This window comes from Dipteris shenzhenensis, chromosome 31 (genome assembly GCF_047967505.1).
Source record: "Dipteris shenzhenensis isolate YYH24624 ecotype China chromosome 31, Dip_SZ_1.0, whole genome shotgun sequence".
Lineage (NCBI taxonomy): Eukaryota > Viridiplantae > Streptophyta > Polypodiopsida > Gleicheniales > Dipteridaceae > Dipteris > Dipteris shenzhenensis.
This window is the reverse complement of record NC_141626.1, coordinates 5,820,415-5,841,722: the sequence shown is the minus strand read 5'-3', so window position 1 is coordinate 5,841,722 and position 21,308 is coordinate 5,820,415. Positions and strand designations below refer to the sequence as shown.

Below are 21,308 nucleotides of genomic sequence, written 5' to 3'. Positions count from 1 at the left end.
GAAGGGATGGCTAGGGATGGCTGTAATGAAGGGAGTAAGAGGGGCTAATTTAGTGGTACCCTAGTGGGGGTTAGAAGGAAATGTTGAGGGACTATATTAGTCCCCATCTACCACTTATTGTGGTACTTTATGATGTGACTTCTAATCCCATCTCCTATCCTTCTTCCTCCTCACTGCCTACTCTCTCTCTCTCTCTCTCTCTCTCTCTCTCTCTCTCTCTCTCCCCCATCTCCTATCCTTCTTCCTCTCTCCTCACTGCCTACTCTCTCTCTCTCTCTCTCTCTCCCCCCCCCCCCCCACGCCATCTCCTTCTCCCCTTCGGTGCACTGTACCACCTTTCTCTAATCTGCCCTTACCCCTTTTCTACAGGGATCCACTCAATTGCATGACCAAACTAGAGTATAAAGTATCTTTATTTAAGAAGCTATGTCAGAAGATGGTTAGCTGAGTTATTTGAGGTATTTGCATATGCCGTTGCCTGTGTGACGGTGCATATACCCAGACAGGAGTAAAACAGGCAACTCAGTAAAGTTCACATTCAGGTCCCCATTCCAGCCCCAACCCCTCGAGCCTTTAAAAACCCCAAAAAAGATACACTATTGATTGGATCATGAGGCAAGTCTCCCTGATATCTTAAGGACCTCTTAAACAACACACGAAGAAAGGAAAACGATTTTCTTTCACCAGAATTGAAACGCAGAGAAAGTTGCAAGCTACTGTCCAGTGCGTTATAACCAGGTGAAAAGCCAAATTCCAGTGTCTCACAGTCGGTCACAGAAGATGTCTACACATTTAAACCATATATTTCTCCTCTATTTTTCTGAAATGAGAGCTCTACATACAGTGACAAGCCCTTGAGTGTGATATTGCATATATATCTGTTATTCCTTTGTAAAGCCTATCTGTCACCACCATGACCTTTTTTCTGGAGGATAAACCAAAAGAATACAACATCTCACATTTAGATCTTGGAGTGTTGTAATGATAACAGCTTTAGCCTTACGTTACATCACAATCTTGTCAACGTTTACCCATGGACACTAGTGGGTCTCCAGTTTAGGACAGCATTGGCCCTGACAAACCAACCAAGTAGATTACAAAAACTCAATCTCAAAACACGAACACAATGATTCAGGTCATTTTGCTTAATTTGTCAATGCTTGAGTGATACTCCAAGCCACAAGGCAATACAAGGTTCGTTTGTTTGAGGTAATGAGTGCAGCATCTTGAGGCCATTCCTTTTGCGAGAGCTATAGCTTGACACTCCCTTTTGGGTATTAGTCTCAGAAACACAAAAGCTATTACAGTACGTACAGCTTCAGTTTGCGGAAAGATCATCCCACTGCCACTCTCCTTATAAAGCACATTATTGCCACATCAAATTCCCTTAGTAGCTCAGAGATACCGAGAACATAATCAAGAACCAGCTGATATTTGGCCACAGTTGAAATGCAAAAACATGATGCATTCCACCGTCTTTAACCTCATAGTGCCGCATGTGACTATAAAGTAAAAGGATCAAGTATGAATTATTGAGAGGGCTCAAGCAAATGAGAAAACATCCTACCAAAGAAGACAGACCCTGCAATTCGAGAATGCAGTAACTTTAACCCCCCTTCCAAACCACCTCCATAACAAACAGCAACCTTATATGCAACTTTAACCAGCAGTATTGAGTCAGTCAAAAATGGCGATCTGCATGCCTGTCTGCCCCACCCCTACCAATAACAGCATGGCGTTGATCTCTGAAAAGGCGGAGAAGAGCTGAGGCCTGAGATGTATAGCAATTTAGGCTCTAATCAGAATTCAAGAATGAGAATTCAAAACAATAGAAACAATACACATTTAAAAAAAGGCACATACCTTTTCTTTTGCCCGTGCTGTTCCAGACTTTGTTAGAGCAACTAGAGGTGGAATAGCCCCTTCCTGCAAGACCTTGGCTCGAAATCTATTACTATTTGTGCAAAGATGAAGAAGGGCTGCTGCTGCATTTTCCTTTCCTCGCTGAGATCCCATTTCCACAACTTCCACCAGAGCAGGAATCCCCTCTTCTTCACCAATAGAGAACCTGCCCTCTTGTATAGTTGCAAGATTAGCCAGAACAGCAACAGCCTTGTCCACCATCCCAGCAGCAGGGTCAGACATAAGTCCTACCAATGGCCTGATAGCATTGGCCCGCACTATCCTTGCCTTGTTTTCATGGAGAATTGAAAGGTTAAATAAAGCTGTGGCCGCATCCTTCTTGCCTCGTGGTGTGCCATGCATTAGCAGATCAACCAGAGGCCCAATTGCGCCAGATTGACCAATAGTCACTTTATTCTCATCCATTACTGACAAGCTAAAGAGTGTTGCTGCAGCATTCTCCTTGGCCTCAGAGGTCCCCACATTTAAAACATTGACCAGGGGCTCAATAGCACCAGCTGTAGCAATCTCGTTTTTGTTATTATCATTTATTGACAAATTCAGTAAAGCAGTTACAGCATTTTCCTGTATATGTAAATCTGTTGAGTGCAACAATGAAACAAGACGTCTAATTGCTCCACAATTTGCAATAATGATTCTGTTCTCCACATTGTACTTGGCGAGGAGCCTTAGCTCTGATGCAGCATTTCTCTGTTCTTCTAATGAAGGAGAATGAAGGTCCTCTACCAAGGCCTCAACTCTCAACTGTATGTTATTTACATCATCCCCTGCTCTGTCAGAACCCGATGAAGGTAAAATTCTGGGCATGTCCAGATTAAGGTCACCAACTCGTCTCCCCACAGATGAAACACGGTCAGTCACACTTGCTGGAGAACCATGATCTTCATTGCGTGGAAGAATGCCTATAGACGAAGAAGACAATGTTTCTAACTCCCCTGATGCATCACTGGCATAAGGAGAGGAGTCAATTAGCAGCTGTGATACATGTGAATGGCTCACCTCAATGTTGCTCATTGTCAGCACATCATCAATGCTTGATCCAAGACTTGAAGTAGAAGTATTTCGACTATGACCAAGTGTACCATCTGTGAAATGATCGCCCTCTCTTGAAGGCATTGCTTGGTACTGACCATCCATGTCTCCAATACTTTCGGTTGCTGAGTTCACCTGTAAGTAATTGCCATTTCCCTCAAAGCTTCCTATAGATTCTCTGGATTCCCTCCTTCCAATATCTAAACCTTCACGAGCTCTGGACCGTACTGTGCATACTGATCTGACAGATGGTCTGCTCCCAATAGCAGTAATAGCTTGATCACTATGGGCTCTTGATACACCCAATACCTGCTGTGAACTTTCCTGACTCCTGGATGGAAGAAATTGCAATGCACTTGCCTCCAGCCTTGCTGGTTCAGGAACAGGGACATTATTTGTTTCGCACCAGTTTGTAATCAGAGCCTTAACAGTGTAATTAGGTATAAGGTTCAAGTGACTCAAAACTTGTCTGGTCTTGGGGCAGCTATTGTAGCCTTGATCAAGCCACTGTTGTATGTATGCTCTTTCGTAAGTCTGCCCTGAGGCAACAATTACAGGATCTGACATCAGTTCTAACGAGAGAGGGCACCTAAAATCAGCAGGGATAGGGACCCCTCCCATCACTGTCTGTGCTTGTTTCTGCTCTGCCAAATCATCTCCCATCTGTGTAACCAAAATAATCAACAGGTTGATTAACTCCTCCTCTAGCTTATCTTTATCCACATGGGCATTGTTCTTTTCCTTCTCCAAAAATGCTGCTTCCTTTAAAATCTCCTGATTAGACCTCAAGTCAAACTTTTCTGCAAGGTGTGCAAGCTGTTCGTGATTCATCTTTACCCCTTCTCTTATATCTTTCAATGCACACAAAACCTCTTCTGACAGTCTCTCTTCTAAAACATCTGAAGAATAATTTGCTTTATGTAAATGTTCAACGCACTGTTGTACCTGAAACAAACAAAATAAAATCAAGGTAATGCCACACAGGTATACCAAGAATAGAAGTATAATGGTAGGAATCAGGGTGTGTTCATTTACTTGATGTTAGTATGATTAATGAATCAAAGGAAACGAATAATCTTCTTCACAGCACAGAAGAGAAATGACTAAAGACAACTGTCCAGAACGAAACTTGAATATGTCTTTGCCAAATTTTAAATAAAGATGAGGACCTGTAGGCACTGAGAGAAAACAGAGAATTTTGATGTCGCAAGAACAGAGAGCTAAAACTTATGCCTTGTTAAAAAGGAAAAAGTTTTAAAAATCCAAACCGAAGGAACATGTCAATCAATTCCTAGCAATACCACATAGAACTAACATATTCTCCATTATCTCTCAGAAACAAAAATGCATACCTGTTCTTGAGTATGATCTGATAATTGAAAAGACTTCAATGGCAAACTGCTAAGAAGAGAATGCATCTCAACAGATAAATCTTGGAAATCCTTTAGAACTTGCTGTTTCTGTGATACCTGCCACCAATTTTAGATCTTAGACGTTTGATTGAGCACCCAACACAACCACATTGAGTTAAAAAGGGACTTGAAAACTACGAAGTACAATGTAAGAAAAGAGAGAAACAGATTCCACTAAACCACTGAGCTCCTCTGTAGCTTACAAATCAGGCCTCAGAATTTATATATATATATACCTTTGCAAGACTAGAATATATGCAACTCTGAACACGTGACATCTCAAGAATGAAATACTCCAGCCACTTGCAACATTGATGTCAAGCTTTGACAAACGCAGAGGAATTCCGCATGATGTTATCATGGTCCAAGTAGGGAATGTTAGAACATGCATGTTGAATGACAACAGATAATCATTAATGCACTAATGAGGTATTAATGACATGTGGCCAGCTCCAGCTGTGTTGCCTTTGCTATGATGCAGGAGCATGATTGTAAAGTCCAATTCATCCAAAGACCAAAAAAATCAATAATCATACAACCCACAATTGCCCATTCCTCCCCAAGCTCCTAAACTTCCTCTCCAAGCCTCCATGCTTTCATGGGCTTCTATTAAGCCCTCTTGGCCTTCCCCAAGCTCCCCTAGAATCTCCGTCTTGTCCACAAACCAATGATGTCACCATCTAAAGCCTTCTGCTTCACAACTGGATGGCCCAGGACTCTAGCAAGAAACCTTTTCGAAAAGCATATGACTAGTTGGCATCAAAATCTCCAAGCCAGTCAGAACTGAAATACCTACCAGCTGTGGCATTGCCAACCTAAGCCACAAACCCATAAGAATCTATAGGAAGCCCAAGTATCCATCCTGTACAAACAATGAGTCACCATCTCCTGGACCCCACTGATAACCAGCCATCCTAAAATAGACAGATGACAATGACCATCCGACTGTCCCCCTCATAAACTAGGAATTGCCTGGATCCTATTAAGCACCATGCATCAAGGGTTTGTTTCAACCTGCCCATCTTCTCGTACCATCCATACACTTGATCATTCAATACTCCATAGAGAGATGCATGTGGCTACTTCACATACTCCAATGGTCCTGGGAACAGAGCTAGTGCTGAGCTCCTTTGAGAATTAAGCCCTAAGTTTTCCAAGGTATACATGCTCCAGTACTGCGGCCCCCTAGTCTCTAACCAGTACTGCGGCCCCCTAGTCTCTAACACCATCTCCTTGACTAGGTCTATCTCACAAATCTCCAACACACTAAAATGACTTGGCTTACATGGAATGGCCTCCCCAATAGCTGTCCATGGCAGCACCACAATCTCCTAAAATACTATTACACCAACTTCATATGATACTATAATAAAGGCTTCCCCTCTGTCTGCCCGAAAAGTCTATACATACCCTAGGATCAACTTCCCACCTCCGTTTGAGTACAACACCATCTGTGAGTTCCTAGCTAGCAGGATAGCCTCCATTGGGAACTGTTCCCATTGTTGCTTGCCATGACCTAACGAAATTGCCCACCGGTGGAATTCCATCCACCCCAGTATCATCCCTGTGCAACTCTGAGCTGCTGGAACTATGTCTGTCTCCAATCTGTGTATCCACATCATCTCCTTTGGTGATGACAGTATCCATTACTTGTATCTATGTCCTCAGTTTCACTAACCAACTCCCTCCAGTTGTCCTCCACTAACTTAAAAAAATCGGGATCGATAGACTCCATAGACCATCTCTACATCAACATGGTTACCCCACTGTCTGCATACATTTACCTCAGTGTTGCGATGTGTCCTTGAATTACCATAGCATGTGCCTCATCTCACCTGCACTCTGTGAGGTAGCCAACACTCCCCACAGCGGAAGATTGTAAAAGCATATGCTCAAAATTCACACAGTGCCAACTCCAATCTCACTTCTTTACTTAACATGTACACAAGTACATAGAGAGATGCATACAGACTTAGATCTTTGAGCAGTGTAACAGTAAGAAGAACAGTAGATCATGTATTTATAGATTGCTCCAAAGCAAATGGACAAAACCTGATACAATATATAGTGTTCAGTGTACTACCATCTAGCAGACAGGGTGCTCCCTAGATGTGGACCCCTGACCAACCCCTGTCATCTACCTCCATCTGCCACCTTCAATCTCTGTCAGCCTGCATGCCCTCCTAGAGCTTCAGTGGGCTGCGCAGTCATGCCCTGCAAACACACCTCCTTGCTGTTCCGATGGACAGACAATGGGTGAGGCCCTGTTTGCTCAGTGATCCTTGCCCCCCCTTGCTGCTTCTGTCTGTAGCCAATGGTGAGGCACAAGTCTCCCTTGATTCCTGTCCTTGCTGCTGTGATGGCAGCCTGATATGAGGACCTGCTGTATGTGTTCTGGACCTCTCTGCTGCTGTGTAGGCAGCCCAATCTAAGGCACCAGAGACCCTGAACAATGAATGAGCATTGCCCCACCATGTGCCTTTATATAGGGCTTGGAAGCCCCTGTGACGTGACTGGGCCCCAAAACAGGCACCTGGCTCCCACGTAGAAGAGGTACAGACCTGCACACTGTGCTGGCCCTGTTTCAACATGCTGTTCTTCCCTGACCAGCATTCCAACTCCTGCTGCCCCCTCCACAGGCATCTGCTACCTGCAGATCTGCTCCAGGTGCCTCCATAAAAGCCTGCTACACTCTGCAGGACCTGCTCCTGTTGTCCTGCTCTGACAACTTGCTGTATTGCATCTGTACAGCCTCCAACAGTCGCTTTTTCCTTGCTGTACATGCTGCCCACATGGCAGCTTGCATGCTGCCCATGTGGCAGCCTTGTATGCCATCCCAGATCTGGTCCCATTGGCAGTCCCTCTCTCTGCCCATGTGGCATTTCTCCTCGGCTTATTGTCTACCTCCCCCATGTCGTCCTCATTTGGGGGAGTGAGTAAAAATGTTAGCCCCTAAAGTCACTATGTGAGCAGCCACTGCTTGTGGTAGTGTAGCACAGTTCCTGCATTGATAGCAACTTAAATTGTGAGCAGTGTAATGCACGACATCCCTAGGCATTGGATGGTCTTTACACTAGTAGGTGACACGCTTGACCCTCACATCTGCAGCTGATGGCAGTGAAATGAAGGATTGTCGATGAGGATCAAGGGGGTCGAAGGATCAGTAGAGAGAGAGAGAGAGAGGCAGCAGAAAAGAGAGAAACAGGGCTTGAAAAAAGGGGCTCTAATACCAATTTAAGGAAGAGCAGATCAGAAGGGGGATAGGATAGTAGAAGTGGGGAAGGGGAAGCCGGGGGGGGGGGGGGGGGGGGGAGAGAGAGAGAGAGAGAGAGAGAGGCTGAAAGCGGAAGGCAAAAGCTCACATACATTAGCGGATAAGGAGTTACATGACGATAATTGAGTGGAGAGGGGGCTTTTATAATCCTCCTATTTATCCCTCTAGCTGACCCCCTAGTGCTAATCCCCACTAACTTAGCATAATTCCCTCCTCTCTTATGCCGAAGGAGGTCAAGGATCAATTGGTACTAGATAGTTAGAAGGTGGACACAAACCAGTTATGTTCGTGCGTAGAAATGTAGTTTAGGAGAGACTAAAATGAATTCATATAGTCTTCACAAGCCATTGTAACTGAGAATGTGGACTACTTTTTTATTAGCCTTCTCCTTTAGTGCTAGCATTCCTCACTGTACAAGTAGATGAGGGCACACCTAACTGACCATAAATTGTTGCTGTACAACATTCACAGGCGAGACTGTAGCTGTTGCAAATTTTTTAAGTGGAATACTTGAGCATCCATTTATACAAAGTTCTTTGTACTGAGTTTCTATTAACACTCCAAAGGTGAAGGGCAGACCCAGCCATGAAATTGAGTCCATGGGAACACACTGCTAGGGGCTACAAAGCACTCTCACCATTGGACGTGCCCAAATGGCACACAAAGGGCCAATAAAATTACTTACAGTTGGAGATGGAGCCACAGGGAAAGAGCATTGGGAAAAGTGAGTGAGTGAAAGGCAAAGGGGACAGGTGTTTATGCTCATCTCCAAGTTGAATTTACACTATTTAAAATCAGACTTCCAACCTCGTACTTTGATGATTTCATCCAGAAAGGGAAGGGACAAAAAGTGTTCTCTCAAAGTAAACCCGTCACAAACCTTTCCCTTATGATCTAAACCTAAAACTAGCCAAAGATGAGTCCTTTGAATGTGTCGGTGCATCATGTGGAGAACACAGAAAACGATAGAAACAATTCTATACACAGCAGCATATTATATAAACACGTGCAGGTAGCAGAACTGGAATCCAAATTTGTGGAAGAATTAATCTTGACTGCAGAGTAAAATGTTTAAGAAGACACATCTTTTAATCTAAATTTGTAAACTTGGGAATGGGAGCTAGCAGCTCAAAAGCCACATACACAAAATTGAATTGAACATTTACCAAATAAAATTTGCTGGCCTGCCCTGCACATCTTCCAAAAAGCTCCTCAGACCTCAGAAGTGTATTCTCAATCTTCTCAAATGTGGATGACGTTGACCCAATCAGAGGGATTTCCTCATTTTCTTGTACCTCTTCAAAGAAGGAATTCAGCAGTTTGAAGCAAGCAGCCAAGTTTTGACAGTTTGTTTTATAGTAACTGATTTTTTCTGACAGCAGAGCTAACACCTGGACCAGTTGAGATATTTTCACCAGCATGGGAATGAAATCCATGGTCCTGCAGATTTGTGTCATGTAAGTCAATATGAAAACACTAAAATAAAGATAGTATATGCCAAAATGTAGAAGAAAGGCAAGAAAAGTACAACATTTGTAACAAAACAAATGCAAATGCCAGGTATGCACTACAGTTGAGTCCAGTTGACACGATAATTTACAGAGAGAAGCCATATATCAATCATGTCATAATAAACTCTCTGATTCACAGGTGTCTTTACAATCCTGGATGCAATTGAATTTTTTCAAGACTTGGAATACAGACTCAATCGACCAACGGGACACTATGTCCAACTTCCAAGGCCCCAGTGTCAAACTCAATTGGATAAGGACAAGAATATTTTGTCCCCCACTTTGCAAGCAGCATAAATCAATTCACAAGGTGGTCTCTTCTTATGTCAATTTTGCAGTCAAATACACCCTTCACAAGGGGTACACACCTCTTCATGCACATACACTTTGGAGTACACACCTTTTCATGTGTGACTCTTCACTCTCTATACAAGAGAGGCCCAATTGTATGGATGACACACAACAGATACACTACAGACACTCAAGCAATACAATTATTCCTTGTTCTCTGCTATTTCAGTCTCCTTTCTGTTCCTTAACACATTTCTAAATATAGTAAATCTAGGATTTCTTACAGTGGTATCAGAGCAAATTTCACTCCTGCCTGTAGGAAATGCCCTCCACCTTCTAGCGCCTATCTGATACATCTTTTCCGCTAGAAGGATATCCGTGCACATTGTGCATGGAAGAGATGGAGAGGATGAGCGTAAAAATTTTTCGTGCCAACCCTGCCTAAAGTCATCTATGGCCTCTCCATCTCCCACACATCACGAGTTGATGTGAATGGACACGACAAAAATCGTGTCTTTTCAAGTGCTTGGGCTGTCCCAAAACCAAGGGACGCACCTTTTCCACCATCGGACACACCTTTTGATGAAGAGTCTCGACTCCTCACCCAAGGGACACACCCCATCGTGGACAAAAAGGACACACCTATTCATGTAGGGACACCCCTTTTAAAAACAGGGGGACACCCCTTCATGAAAAGATGCACCTATTCCAAGGGTCACACCCCTTCGAATAGGCACACCTTTTAGGCACCAAGCACTTATAAAAAGGGTACCTAGAGGGGTTAAAATGGAAAACCCAGCCCCAAACCTTAGGTTTACCCTAGCTACCCAAGGGTTAAATAAACCCACCCTTTAATTTTTGGGCAACCACCCCATGTAGGCAGCCCAAACGAAAAAAACAAAAACAAAAGGGACGTACCTTTTCAACGCCTACAGATTTTTCGTCAAATCAGGTTGGTTTCGCTGCCAGCCCCTGCTTGCGCCATTTCGCTGCCAGCCCTGCTTGCGCCATCACGCTGCCAGCCCCTGCCTCGCCATTTCGTTGCCAGCCCCCTCGCCATTTGCAGCCCCTAGTCTCGCTGGTTTTCTGGCCCTGTTTCCTGCCAGCCTGCAGTGTGAGCACAGCGCCAGCCAGCCATTCTGCCGCAAATCAGCCTGCAACCAGATTTTCGCCATTGACAGCCTGCCTCCCCCTTTCTGTTTCGCCAGTCTTCCATGACATCAGCAGCCTGGTGCGCCAGCCCCTATTACAATCCAGAATTGGGTATCTGCAGCCTGTTGCGCCGTTGATAGCCTGCTCTCCTTGGTTCGCCACCTTTTTCCTGCCAGATCAGCAGCAGTTTCAGCTTCCTATCGCGATGAGGACAGCCTGTTAAATGCCAGGCCCAGTTCTGCTCCTCGCTACCCATTGCAACATGGACCTCCGGACAGAAATCTGCAAGCCTTTCCTACACAACAAATTGGCAGATTAAATTACTGCCAGGTGGATTCTTTCCATTCTACTTCTAAGGATTCTCTTGTCATTATCAAATTTCAGCAAATGAAAGACGCTCCCTTAAAGCATGGAAACCCCTGGTAATTCACCCGGCATTTCAAGGACACCTCAGGCATTATCTACCACACAATATCGTGTTCAGATTGCACAACCAGCCCATTTCGGAGCTTTGGCATCTTGGGTCTTCTGTGTCACGTGCCCTCCTAGTGATTTGGACCACATCCTATACCTTCTGCGTGAGGCACCTCAATTACATTACTTCCTCAGCACCTCAGTTACATTACTTCCTCAGCATAGTCCAGGTTGTGTTCCACGAGACACGAAGATACCCAGAACCCGATATTCCTCAAGAGTTTGCTATCCATCTTTGGAGAGAATTTTACCCCTCACCTTCGGCATCTCCAGGGTACTCTCCACCTCCTTCAGCTCCCAAATATCCTTCCATACAGGTTGTACCTTCCCCAAGAGTATTTACACTCCGAAGGCACTCCTCCTGGATAGCCTCTACTTCCGACAGTAGCTCCTTATCCCTTCTCAGATCCGTGGACACTGCAACCTACTCCTGTACTCTCACGAGCGGTAACACCCATTTCGGCATCACCAGTGTTACCTCAGACAGGACCTCCTTTACCAGACTTCCACGGGTGGTTCCATCCTGCCTCGCCTGCCCCCTCCAACATGAGCAACCTCAGGGAGCAGCCCGAATCCTCTTCCAGGAATGATACAAACTAGAGCGCAAGTTCGTGCTTTTCTCACAGGGATCTCCGATATGTCGCAATGCTCGCGTGAAGCCTCTCCAGAGATCAAAGACTCAAGTCCAAAAAGGACCCCTGAAGTCAACGTACAAGGCGAAACACTACTGCAACTTCAAATTTCCCAGCTTCAAGACAGCATCTCCGACTTGGTCCAAAAAGTCCAACAACTTCAAGATTCTTGCAGTACCACACCTACAGAGGATGACGTGACGCAACCAGACAACTATGCGGATTCATTCCCACCAGAGGTAGAAAACACTGAACTACGTGCCCTCTACCGTTTACTTCAAGCTTCCAAAACTAAAAGACTTGACATCAAACTTCCGGAAGCCTACACTGGTCAACGCAATCGCCGAACAGTTGACCAATGGCTCGCAAAAATGCGCATGTATTTTGATACTGTTGACCTCACTGAAGGCAAAAAGATCGCCTTGGCAACCTCCCTCCTCAAGGATACAGCTTTTCTATGGTGGCAAAGACGCTTAAAGGACGGCAAAAGTGTGTTAACATGGGAACGTTTTGAACACGTGCTCCGTAAGCAGTTCATACCTGCCAATGCGGACTTCCAAGCGTGATCAGAACTCTGACAATTGGAGCAAACATGCTCCCTATCTTCCTACATCTCTCAGTTCACCACATTGGTACTGGAGATTGATGGTTTAACTGAGGATGATCGCCTTCATGCTTTCATCTCAGGCCTAAATCCCCTGTTACGCATTGATGTCCTTAAAGCAAACATCACCACCACAGCTGGCGCTATTGCTTACGCAAAGCGCATTACAGATTTCCAAAACACAGGGAAGCAGAGTGCTAATCGCACACAGAACTCTACTATGGCCAAAGGTGCTCGCCCTCAAGATCACCTCAAGTTTCGAAAAAACTCCGGTAATCAAGGTCAGCGACAATCTCAAGATCCCTCGAAGACTCAGAAATCATATGCTGGATTCCAACAGAAGCACTCCTCCAAGGATCGCGCCTCTTCTTCTTCACAAAGTCATTACCGACATCCCCAACATAAAGGTGCGGCCACTGACAAGAAGAACAGCTCCAGCACAAAAGGACTTTGTACCATCTATACAGGTGATCATAAATGGTTCGATTGTCCCAAGCGACCAAAGCAAAATTCCAATATGGAACCTAGCACTTCCAAGACAGAAGATGCTACCCCAGCACAAGACGAGAAAGGCAAAGCTGTTCGAATGGCGAATACCATCCACCTGAGCCTTGCCAGCAACCCCGAACCTTCCCTGGCCACTCAAGTACTTTGTGTTCAAGGATCGATTCGTGGAACAACAGTCACTATCCTCATCGACAGTGGCTGCTCTCATAATTTCCTAGCTAGTTCTATGGTCGACAAACTTCGGTTGACCACCAGTCCTAGTCTCATGGACTATCAGATTGAACTCACAAATGGAACTACTTTCTTGTGCAACACCAAGATTAAAAACTTGTCTTTTCGCATCCAACATTATACAGACAAGTTGAACTTCGACATCATGCCTCTTTCTCAGTACGATGTCATACTCGGACAACAGTGGCTCTACGACAATGATCCATCAATCAGTTTTTGCAGACATACTATCCAGTTTGTCCACCAGGGAAAACTTATTGAGCTAATTGGTTCTAGGGACTCTCCTTCAACCCCAATTGCCTCTGCCCTACAAGTAAAGAAGTGGGTTCGTAAACGTCAAGTAAAGACTTCACTTCTGTTGGTTACGGCAGTAGAGGAGACACCAACAAAGGATCCTCCTGCATACCTCAACCAACCTTTTTTCCAGCCCTACCTGGATATTTTTCCACAGGAATTGCCAAAGCAGTTACCACCTCGACGACCAGTGGATCACCCAATCGAACTTATTTCCGGCAGTAATCCACCGTCGAAACCTCCTTATCGGATTTCTTACACTCAAAATGAAGAAATCCAAAGACAAGTGAAACCGGCCTCTAATCACTCAGAGGGCAGTGGAACTAAACCTTTAATCACTTCAGCACTTATTTACAGCTCACAAAGCATATATCACAACCATTAACCATTGCATGATCACCATTTGGCATTTACCCATTTGTTCACAAACAAAACCACTGAAAAAGGGATGGAGGCTAGAATGCCCCTGCTCAACAGACATAGACAAGTGCACCCGATTGGCCCCAAACACCGTGACGCCCCTTTCGGTATTTCTTTATATTTCACAGTGAAATGATTACAAGTTGCATCTGGGAGACCTTCCCTGCAACTGAGCACGCAGCCCCAATTCACTAAGCCTTCGCAAGGCTTTCAAGCATATAACACCATCACATAAGTGCACTTAACCCGTAGGCTCAACCCAAAGGCATTCTCTTTTCCGAGTGCAATTCCATTGGCTGTCCAGATGCAATCACACTGCACCCCAACTGCACTCTCTTTGAGTGGTTTTCAGATGGCATTCACAAAGCTTTTCAAAGCTCCAAAATAAAATCAGCAAAGTACCCAACCAAGGAATGACTCATGTAGCACTGCCTGGGCACCTGTGAGCCAAGAAAGAGGCGGCACACAAGGCCAACCAATAGCTTATGGCAAAAAGAAATTGCAACAGCAAAATCACAACTCACCAAGCCCTGAAAACTCGAACCAAGTCCTCAATCGCCAAGAGGACATAGTAGCCAATGCCCAATTGCATTCTCAGCCAAAGAGGAGTGCAAAAGCATGAAGAAAGAGCATTTACAAGAGCCGACCAGCAAGAATTCCACTGAAAAATGCGAAAAGAAGCACTTCTGTCGCGAAGAAATGGGAGTTCTTGGGCTCAAAAGAAGCGTGCTCCAGAGAGGAATGCATTGAGAAGGTTTTGGAGAAGTTTCATCGCCGGAAAGTCCTCCAAAACTGAGAAAAACCAGTCAACCAACGTGTGGGACCACTGGAAATTCAACAGAAAGCTGTAGCTTTACAAGAGGAGAGGCCCAGGAGGCGGTAGAAGCAAAAAGGTCCAAAAAAAGCCACTTTTGCAAATTCGACCAGCAAAAGAAGTGCTCAGCTCTGCTCGTCCTACCAAACGCACGGAGGGAAAAGCATATCACTACGAAGGGGAGGCAGAGGGGAACCATCGGGCCAAACGGAAGTCGAGGAATCCAAACGGGTGAGGAGTTATGAAGAAAAACGGAATTCAGCTGAAGGAGGCTGAAAAACCAGTCCAAAATCTCAACAAAGGGAGAAGATGAGAGAGAAAACCACACATGTGAAGTTTAGAAGACCCAGGAAGGTCCAGGAATGGCAAAGGAGCATGTAGAAGACACTACAGCCACTTGGAACTCTAGGGGGGCCACTGAAGGTACATGGCCCTCTAGGGGGCCCATTAAAAATGCCATATCATCATTTTCCAACAACCACTCTTTTAATTCCTTGGAATGCCTTTGGGCCTAGGGATTAATTATGCTTATGTGTTAGGCACCATGCCACGTTTAATTACACATTATTAAGCCCATGCTTGAACTTTTAAAACCAAAGTTGTCACGATCTTGTAGTACATTAAAGTACTTAGAATTTCACGCCCCCGTTACAACAAGTCACCGAACTACTCGACAAAGGTCACATTCGGCCCAGTCACAGCCCTTTCGGATGTCCTGTACTACTTGTGGAAAAAAAGAATTAAGTTAATGCGCCTCTGCATCCACTACCGAGCCCTCAACAAGCTCACTATCAAAAACAAGTATCCATTGCCTCGCATTGATGACCTCTTCGATCAACTTCTACACACAACACAATTCTCAAAGATTGATCTTCGTTCAGGTTATCATCAAATTCGCATACGAGAAGGCGATGAGTACAAGACAGCTTTTCGAACAAAGTATGGACACTATGAATGTTTGGTCATGCCTTTGGGATTAAACTATGCCCCGGCCACCTTCATGACACTCATAAACGACGTCTTCAGGCCTTTCCTCAATAAGTTCATCATCGTTTACCGCGATGACATCCTCGTTTTCAGTATATCCCTACATGAGCACAAACAACATCTTCACCAAGTTTTTTAAGTTCTCCGCGCAAATTCACTCTACATCAACATTGAGAAAAGTGAGTTCTTCAAGACCCAACTCGAATATTTGGGACATGTTATTTCAGCTCAAGGCATCTCTGTGGATCCCAAGAAGGTCGAGGTAATCCGAAACTGGCCTACTCCTAAGAATGTTCATAATGTCCGCTCTTTTCTTGGATTGGCAAACTTCTACCATACAAAGGTCTATCAGTTTTCCAAAATCGCAGCTCCTATGTCCGAATTACTGAAAAGCACAGCAGTTTTTCAGTGGCTTCCCGAAACCGAGTATAGTTTCCAACAACTCACTACCACACCAGTTATGGCTATTGCTGACCCAAACCTTGCATTTGAGGTCATGACCGACGCTTCCGACATCACTACAAGAGCAGTCTTGATGCAAGAAGGCAGAGTTATTGCTTTTGACAGCCATAAACATTCTGATATCCAAACCCGATACCCGGTTTATGATAAGGAGTTTCTTGCCGTTGTACATGCTTATCGCTCTTGGAAACATTATCTCATGGGAGCCGACTCTGTGGTCAAGACAGACCATCACTCTCTAAAGTATATCTTTACTCAGCCAGTCATGAACACTCGACAAGCACGCTGGGTTGAGTTTCTGGCCAACTTTCACATGACCATTGAGTACATTCCAAGACTACGCAATGTAGTTGCAGATGCTCTCAGCAGGTTAACTCTGGCATCAGCTATGGTAATCTCTACATTATCTGTGATGTTCCGAATTCATTCAAAGGGAAGTATTTCAATGATAAAGACTTCGGCACAGCAGTACAAGTTCTTTCAAAAGATCAACCTTCGACTTCCGAACAGAAGATTTTCTCATCCTATTCTTATACGGACGACCTTCTGTATTATCAAGATCGCGTCTGTGTACCACATGACAAGGATGTTCGACGTCTTTTGTTAAAAAGGCATCATGTAGTTCCTTATGCTGCCCATCCAGGCATCAACAAGACTTATAGGTTACTCAGTGCAACATACTACTGACCTCAGATGAAAAAGCAACGTCATCAAAATGGTTACATCTTGCTTATCTTGTCAACAAATGAAAGCAAGCCGAGGACTTCCAACAGGACTTCTTCAGTCTCTTCCAGTTCCAACTGAAAGGTGGAAAAGTATTTCCATGGATTTCATTACAACACTACCACGATCCTCCAGAGGTAACACTCAGATTATGGTAATTGTTGATCGATTGTCCAAAATGGCACACTTTGTTGCTTGCAAAAGCAGTGCACAGGCTCCGGACATAGCCAAACTCTTCATACAACACATCTTCCGACACCATGGATTGCCCAAGAATATCATATCCGACAGAGATCCTAAGTTTACCAGTCACTTTTGGATTTCACAGTTCGAATCTTTGGGTACAACTCTACTGTTCAGTTCAGCCTACCACCCAGAATCAGATGGCCAGACTGAAAGAGTCAACCAAGTTCTGGAAGAAATGCTTCGACATTATATTCAGTCACGCCTAGCAGCTTGGAAAGAGTATCTACCACTCCTTGAGTTTGCTTATAATAACTCTTTCCATAGTGCCATCAGCATGACTCCATTCCAAGCAGCTTATGGACACACTCCGATTGTACCAATGAATTTTATACTTCAACATCGAGTGGCCCTAGCTGATCAACTAGTTCAAGAAATGCAGGAAATTCTACTCCAAGTCAGGGATCATATGCGAAAAGCGCAAGAGCGGTATCAATGGTCTGCCAACAAACATAGACGTCACCTAGAATTTGACACTGGTGACATGGTGCTATTATTTGTAGCCCCACATCGCTATAAGACGGTTAAGTCTGTGCTTCCTAAGTTGCGACCAAGATACTATGGACCTTTCCGGATCGTCAAGAAAAATTCATCTTTAAGTTACAAATTGGAATTACCACCATCATGGGGTAAAATCCATCCGACATTTCATGTTTCTTGGCTAAAGACGTACATTCCAGGCGATGAAGCAGTTCCTCCTGCAGGTGATTATATCCCAGAAATTGAAGATGATTATGTTCTCCTTATTCCTGAGCGTATTCTGGACCATCGATAGCGAGAGACTCGACATTGACTTATCACGGAATTCCTTGTTCTTTGGCAAGATCTGGACAACTCCAACGCTACTTGGCAATCTGATGAAGCCTTGCAGCAGTACCCTGACATTTTACAGCAGTATTTTCAAAATTTACAGTGATATTTTCTACATCACTTCATTATCTCCACCAAGGTCTTCTTTTGAGTGGGAGGGGATGTCACGATCTGTGGCGTATTCCTTTCTCTATATCTAGACTTATGGATGGTTTGATGAATGGACACTTGTGGAAGGGTATGCCCTTTCGACGGGACACTTCCTATGAGGCACAATTCTTCTCAAGAGACATTCTATTGAAGAGACATTCCTATTGTAATGTACCCTCTCATCAAGGGTCACACCCTTCACAAGGGGTACACACCTCTTCATGCACATACACTTTGGAGTACACACCTTTTCATGTGTGACTCTTCACTCTCTATACAAGAGAGGCCCAATTGTATGGATGACACACAACAGATACACTACAGACACTCGAGCAATACAATTATTCCTTGTTCTTTGCTATTTCAGTCTCCTTTCTGTTCCTTAATACCTTTCTAAATATAGTAAATCTAGGATTTCTTACAAAGGGCAAGAGAAAGTTTGTGTTGCTAATGAGAGTCCATCATCAGATGAAATAGCTGGACTGGTGATAGACGAGGTTAATACTATCCATCACTTATTAAACCCTTTAGGCCTACCCACTATCTAACTTCCTAGTTTCCTAACCAAAACCCAAAACATCACTCCCAGGACGGTTAATACTATCCATCACTTATTAAACCCTTTAGGCCTACCCACTATCTAACTTCCTAGTTTCCTAACCAAAACCCATTAGCTGAGAACATGTGCTCCTATAGCATCAAAACGTGACTCCAGTACAATTAGGACGATAGGTTAGTACTATCGATCACTTATTAAACCCTTTAGGCCTACCCACTATCTAACTTCCTAGTTTCCTAACCAAGGCACCCTCCCTCATCCCACATTACTATTGTTCAAGGCCATTTTGTTATAAAAAGTGCCTCCTTGTTCTCTCTCTCTCTCTCTCTGTCTCTCTCTCTCTCTCTTTCTCTCTCTCTCTCTCTAGCCCATAGCCATCTACCTAACCCTATGGAAGTCTCAAGGCCAGTCAAACATTCAGAAGGAAGCAGCAAGATCACAGGACACCTGGACAGCAACCACCTCAACCCTCCAGCCAACATCAGCCACGAAGGTCAGGCAGTCGTACAGATTCCAAGCCTCAGATCCGACCTGTCAGGCGGTACTGCCTGTCAATACAGCACAGCGTCGTGTGCCATTACTACTATTGTTTCAGCATCACGTTAGCACCCGGATATGATAGTTGATTGTCCAAAAACAGCTCAAATCTTCATTATGGATGTCCGCAAACGCTTGTCACATGCTAATCTAGTTCGTTTTGTATGCATTTGAATATTTAGCCTTAGCCCCTCTATCTACGGTTACAACCACCACAACAGATGCGAGGTCTCTTCGCTGTTTTCATAGTACTGCTGAACGAGCCCATGGTAAGAGACGACTTTGATATGTTTCCGACCCCAAGGTCAATGTTACAGCGCAGGATTTCTAAATCTAGACAAGCAACGGTAGTAGCAACAACAATCCTACGCCCTTATTAATGAATTTAACAATTGCTATCGTTGCACGGGACACCAAACCGGATCTTTTGTCATTACAGCAAGCTTCTCAATAAGACCATTGGCCTACATCCACATGTTATATCAAGTTCAGATTCCACCTTCGAATCCTCTTCCGCAACCGGGTTCAAGCCTCCAGATCATCGCCAGCTCTGCATCTGCAGCTTGATCGTAATAACCGTAGACTCTGAAGCTGCCAATTAATGAAGCGAAAACCTCCCGCCGAAACTATGACGCAGTTCGTACGGCTCCTCCCCGAGCCGTTTGATCAAGGTTTAAGAAGGGTTCCACGCTTCCGTCTGACTGAGCTAGTAGGAGCTTAGGAGGGTAAGGAGACCCTAGCAGCTTAGTTGTAGTTTCCTGATAATTGAGAGTAATCTGCGGAAGACTGTTCAACCGGAGCCCAAAGAGAGCAACAGAAGGCCGTAAGAGAGGAGGAAAGACGAGAAGGCAAAGGAACGAAGATAGGAAGGAGACAAAGCGAAGGGTTGTGGGCAAAGCAAGCAGGAAGGGAAGAAGGAGAACGGCAAGGGATGAAAAATGCAGATTTTACAGGAGGTAGGGAGGGAAGAAAGGAAGAGAGGAGGTGGCCAGGGAGGGAAGGCCCAGGGCAGGGGCCCAAGAGAACAGTGTTCAAAGAGAGGGAAGAAGTGAGACGTCTGGAGATGCGTCTTTCGCTGGAATTGGTCGGCAACCAGGAAAGCAAGCAGGGGAAGAAAACGGAGGGCAAATGCGACCAAGCAAGCAAGTGACAGAGGATGCAACGAAAAACACACAAGGAGGGTCAACTGAGGAGAAGGGGAGTTGCCTGGTTTAGAAACAGCAGGGTGGTAGAGTTTAATATAATAAGCCCAGAACGCGTCAAGGCGGCCGGAATGGTTTTCTCATACACACGCACACACATACAGACACAACGACCGACCGGGACTAGTAGAGTCACGGTCATACACCACGTTCCTCTCTCTCTCTCTCTCTCTCTCTCTCTCTCTTAGGACTTTAGAGGGCATTCCCACCATGAAGAAATCAAGATGTCAGACTTTTCAAGCTCAACATTTGAACACTCCATGAGAACAGAGGAGATATTCTACATTGGCAAATTTTTGACATTGGCAACTGAAACCCGCTCATTCAACGGAAATTCTACGCTTATTCAACCTCAAATCTACAATGTTAACGTGTGGTCCTAAAACTATGGCGAAAAGGGTGCATAGTATCATTTTAAGATAATCGTGAGTTTCGGAACGATGGTTTCTACAATGCACGAATGCCCTCTTAGTTAGAGGACATTCCCCCATCTACCTAGGAGGCTTCTACCGCGGAAATATCCCGCTCTTTCCAACAGCACTTGCGTGATGATGCCAAAGAAGGGCCTGATGCATTTGGCTTGCATCTTCTACCTAGTGTTAATTTGCTCCCCCACGTTTCTACACATTGCATATGCTCATTGCCCCAATCGATTCGTTCAACTTATGTCTAGACTCTGGGTGGTACTAGCTGTCTATTTAGCTTTATATCAATAAACTCTTCGTGTCTCTCCTGGAACGAATAGACATTGCCCATGTAAACTTTGTTAATCGTTTCGTGGAGAAATTGAATATTATTGTCGATGACCACTTTGCTTTTTTTGTTGGTGGAAGTGGTCGTCATGTATTCTACTAGGTGTTGCTTCCTCATTTTTGGTGGCCTTCTCCACCTTGAGGAAACTCCTTTTTTGAAGAGCACTACCATCTATAAGGAGGCCATCACTGCTCTTGGCTGTGTCACTGTGTACACGGGAGAAAACGGCCTTCTAAAAAATATGATGCTGCTTCCGATGATATTTTTTTACACTGCGTCTGCTAACGGAGGCTATGATTATTGCTAAGGGG

At 44.6% G+C, this 21,308-nt stretch overlaps 1 protein-coding gene across 1 annotated transcript; it reads right to left on the bottom strand.

Moving 5' to 3' along the window:
• Nucleotides 1-1,110: 1,110 nt before the first annotated feature.
• On the bottom strand, nt 1,111-20,238 carry LOC147880951 (U-box domain-containing protein 4-like). The gene is made up of 5 exons (XM_087402245.1): nt 19,542-20,238; nt 8,808-9,081; nt 4,308-4,424; nt 1,864-3,900; nt 1,111-1,771 (listed from the first exon to the last, which is right to left on the bottom strand). The coding sequence occupies exons 2-5, from the start codon at nt 9,075-9,077 to the stop codon at nt 1,682-1,684; spliced, it is 2,514 nt and encodes an 837-aa protein (XP_087258371.1). The 5' UTR covers nt 9,078-9,081; nt 19,542-20,238; the 3' UTR covers nt 1,111-1,681.
• Between the last annotated feature and the right edge of the window lie 1,070 nt (nt 20,239-21,308).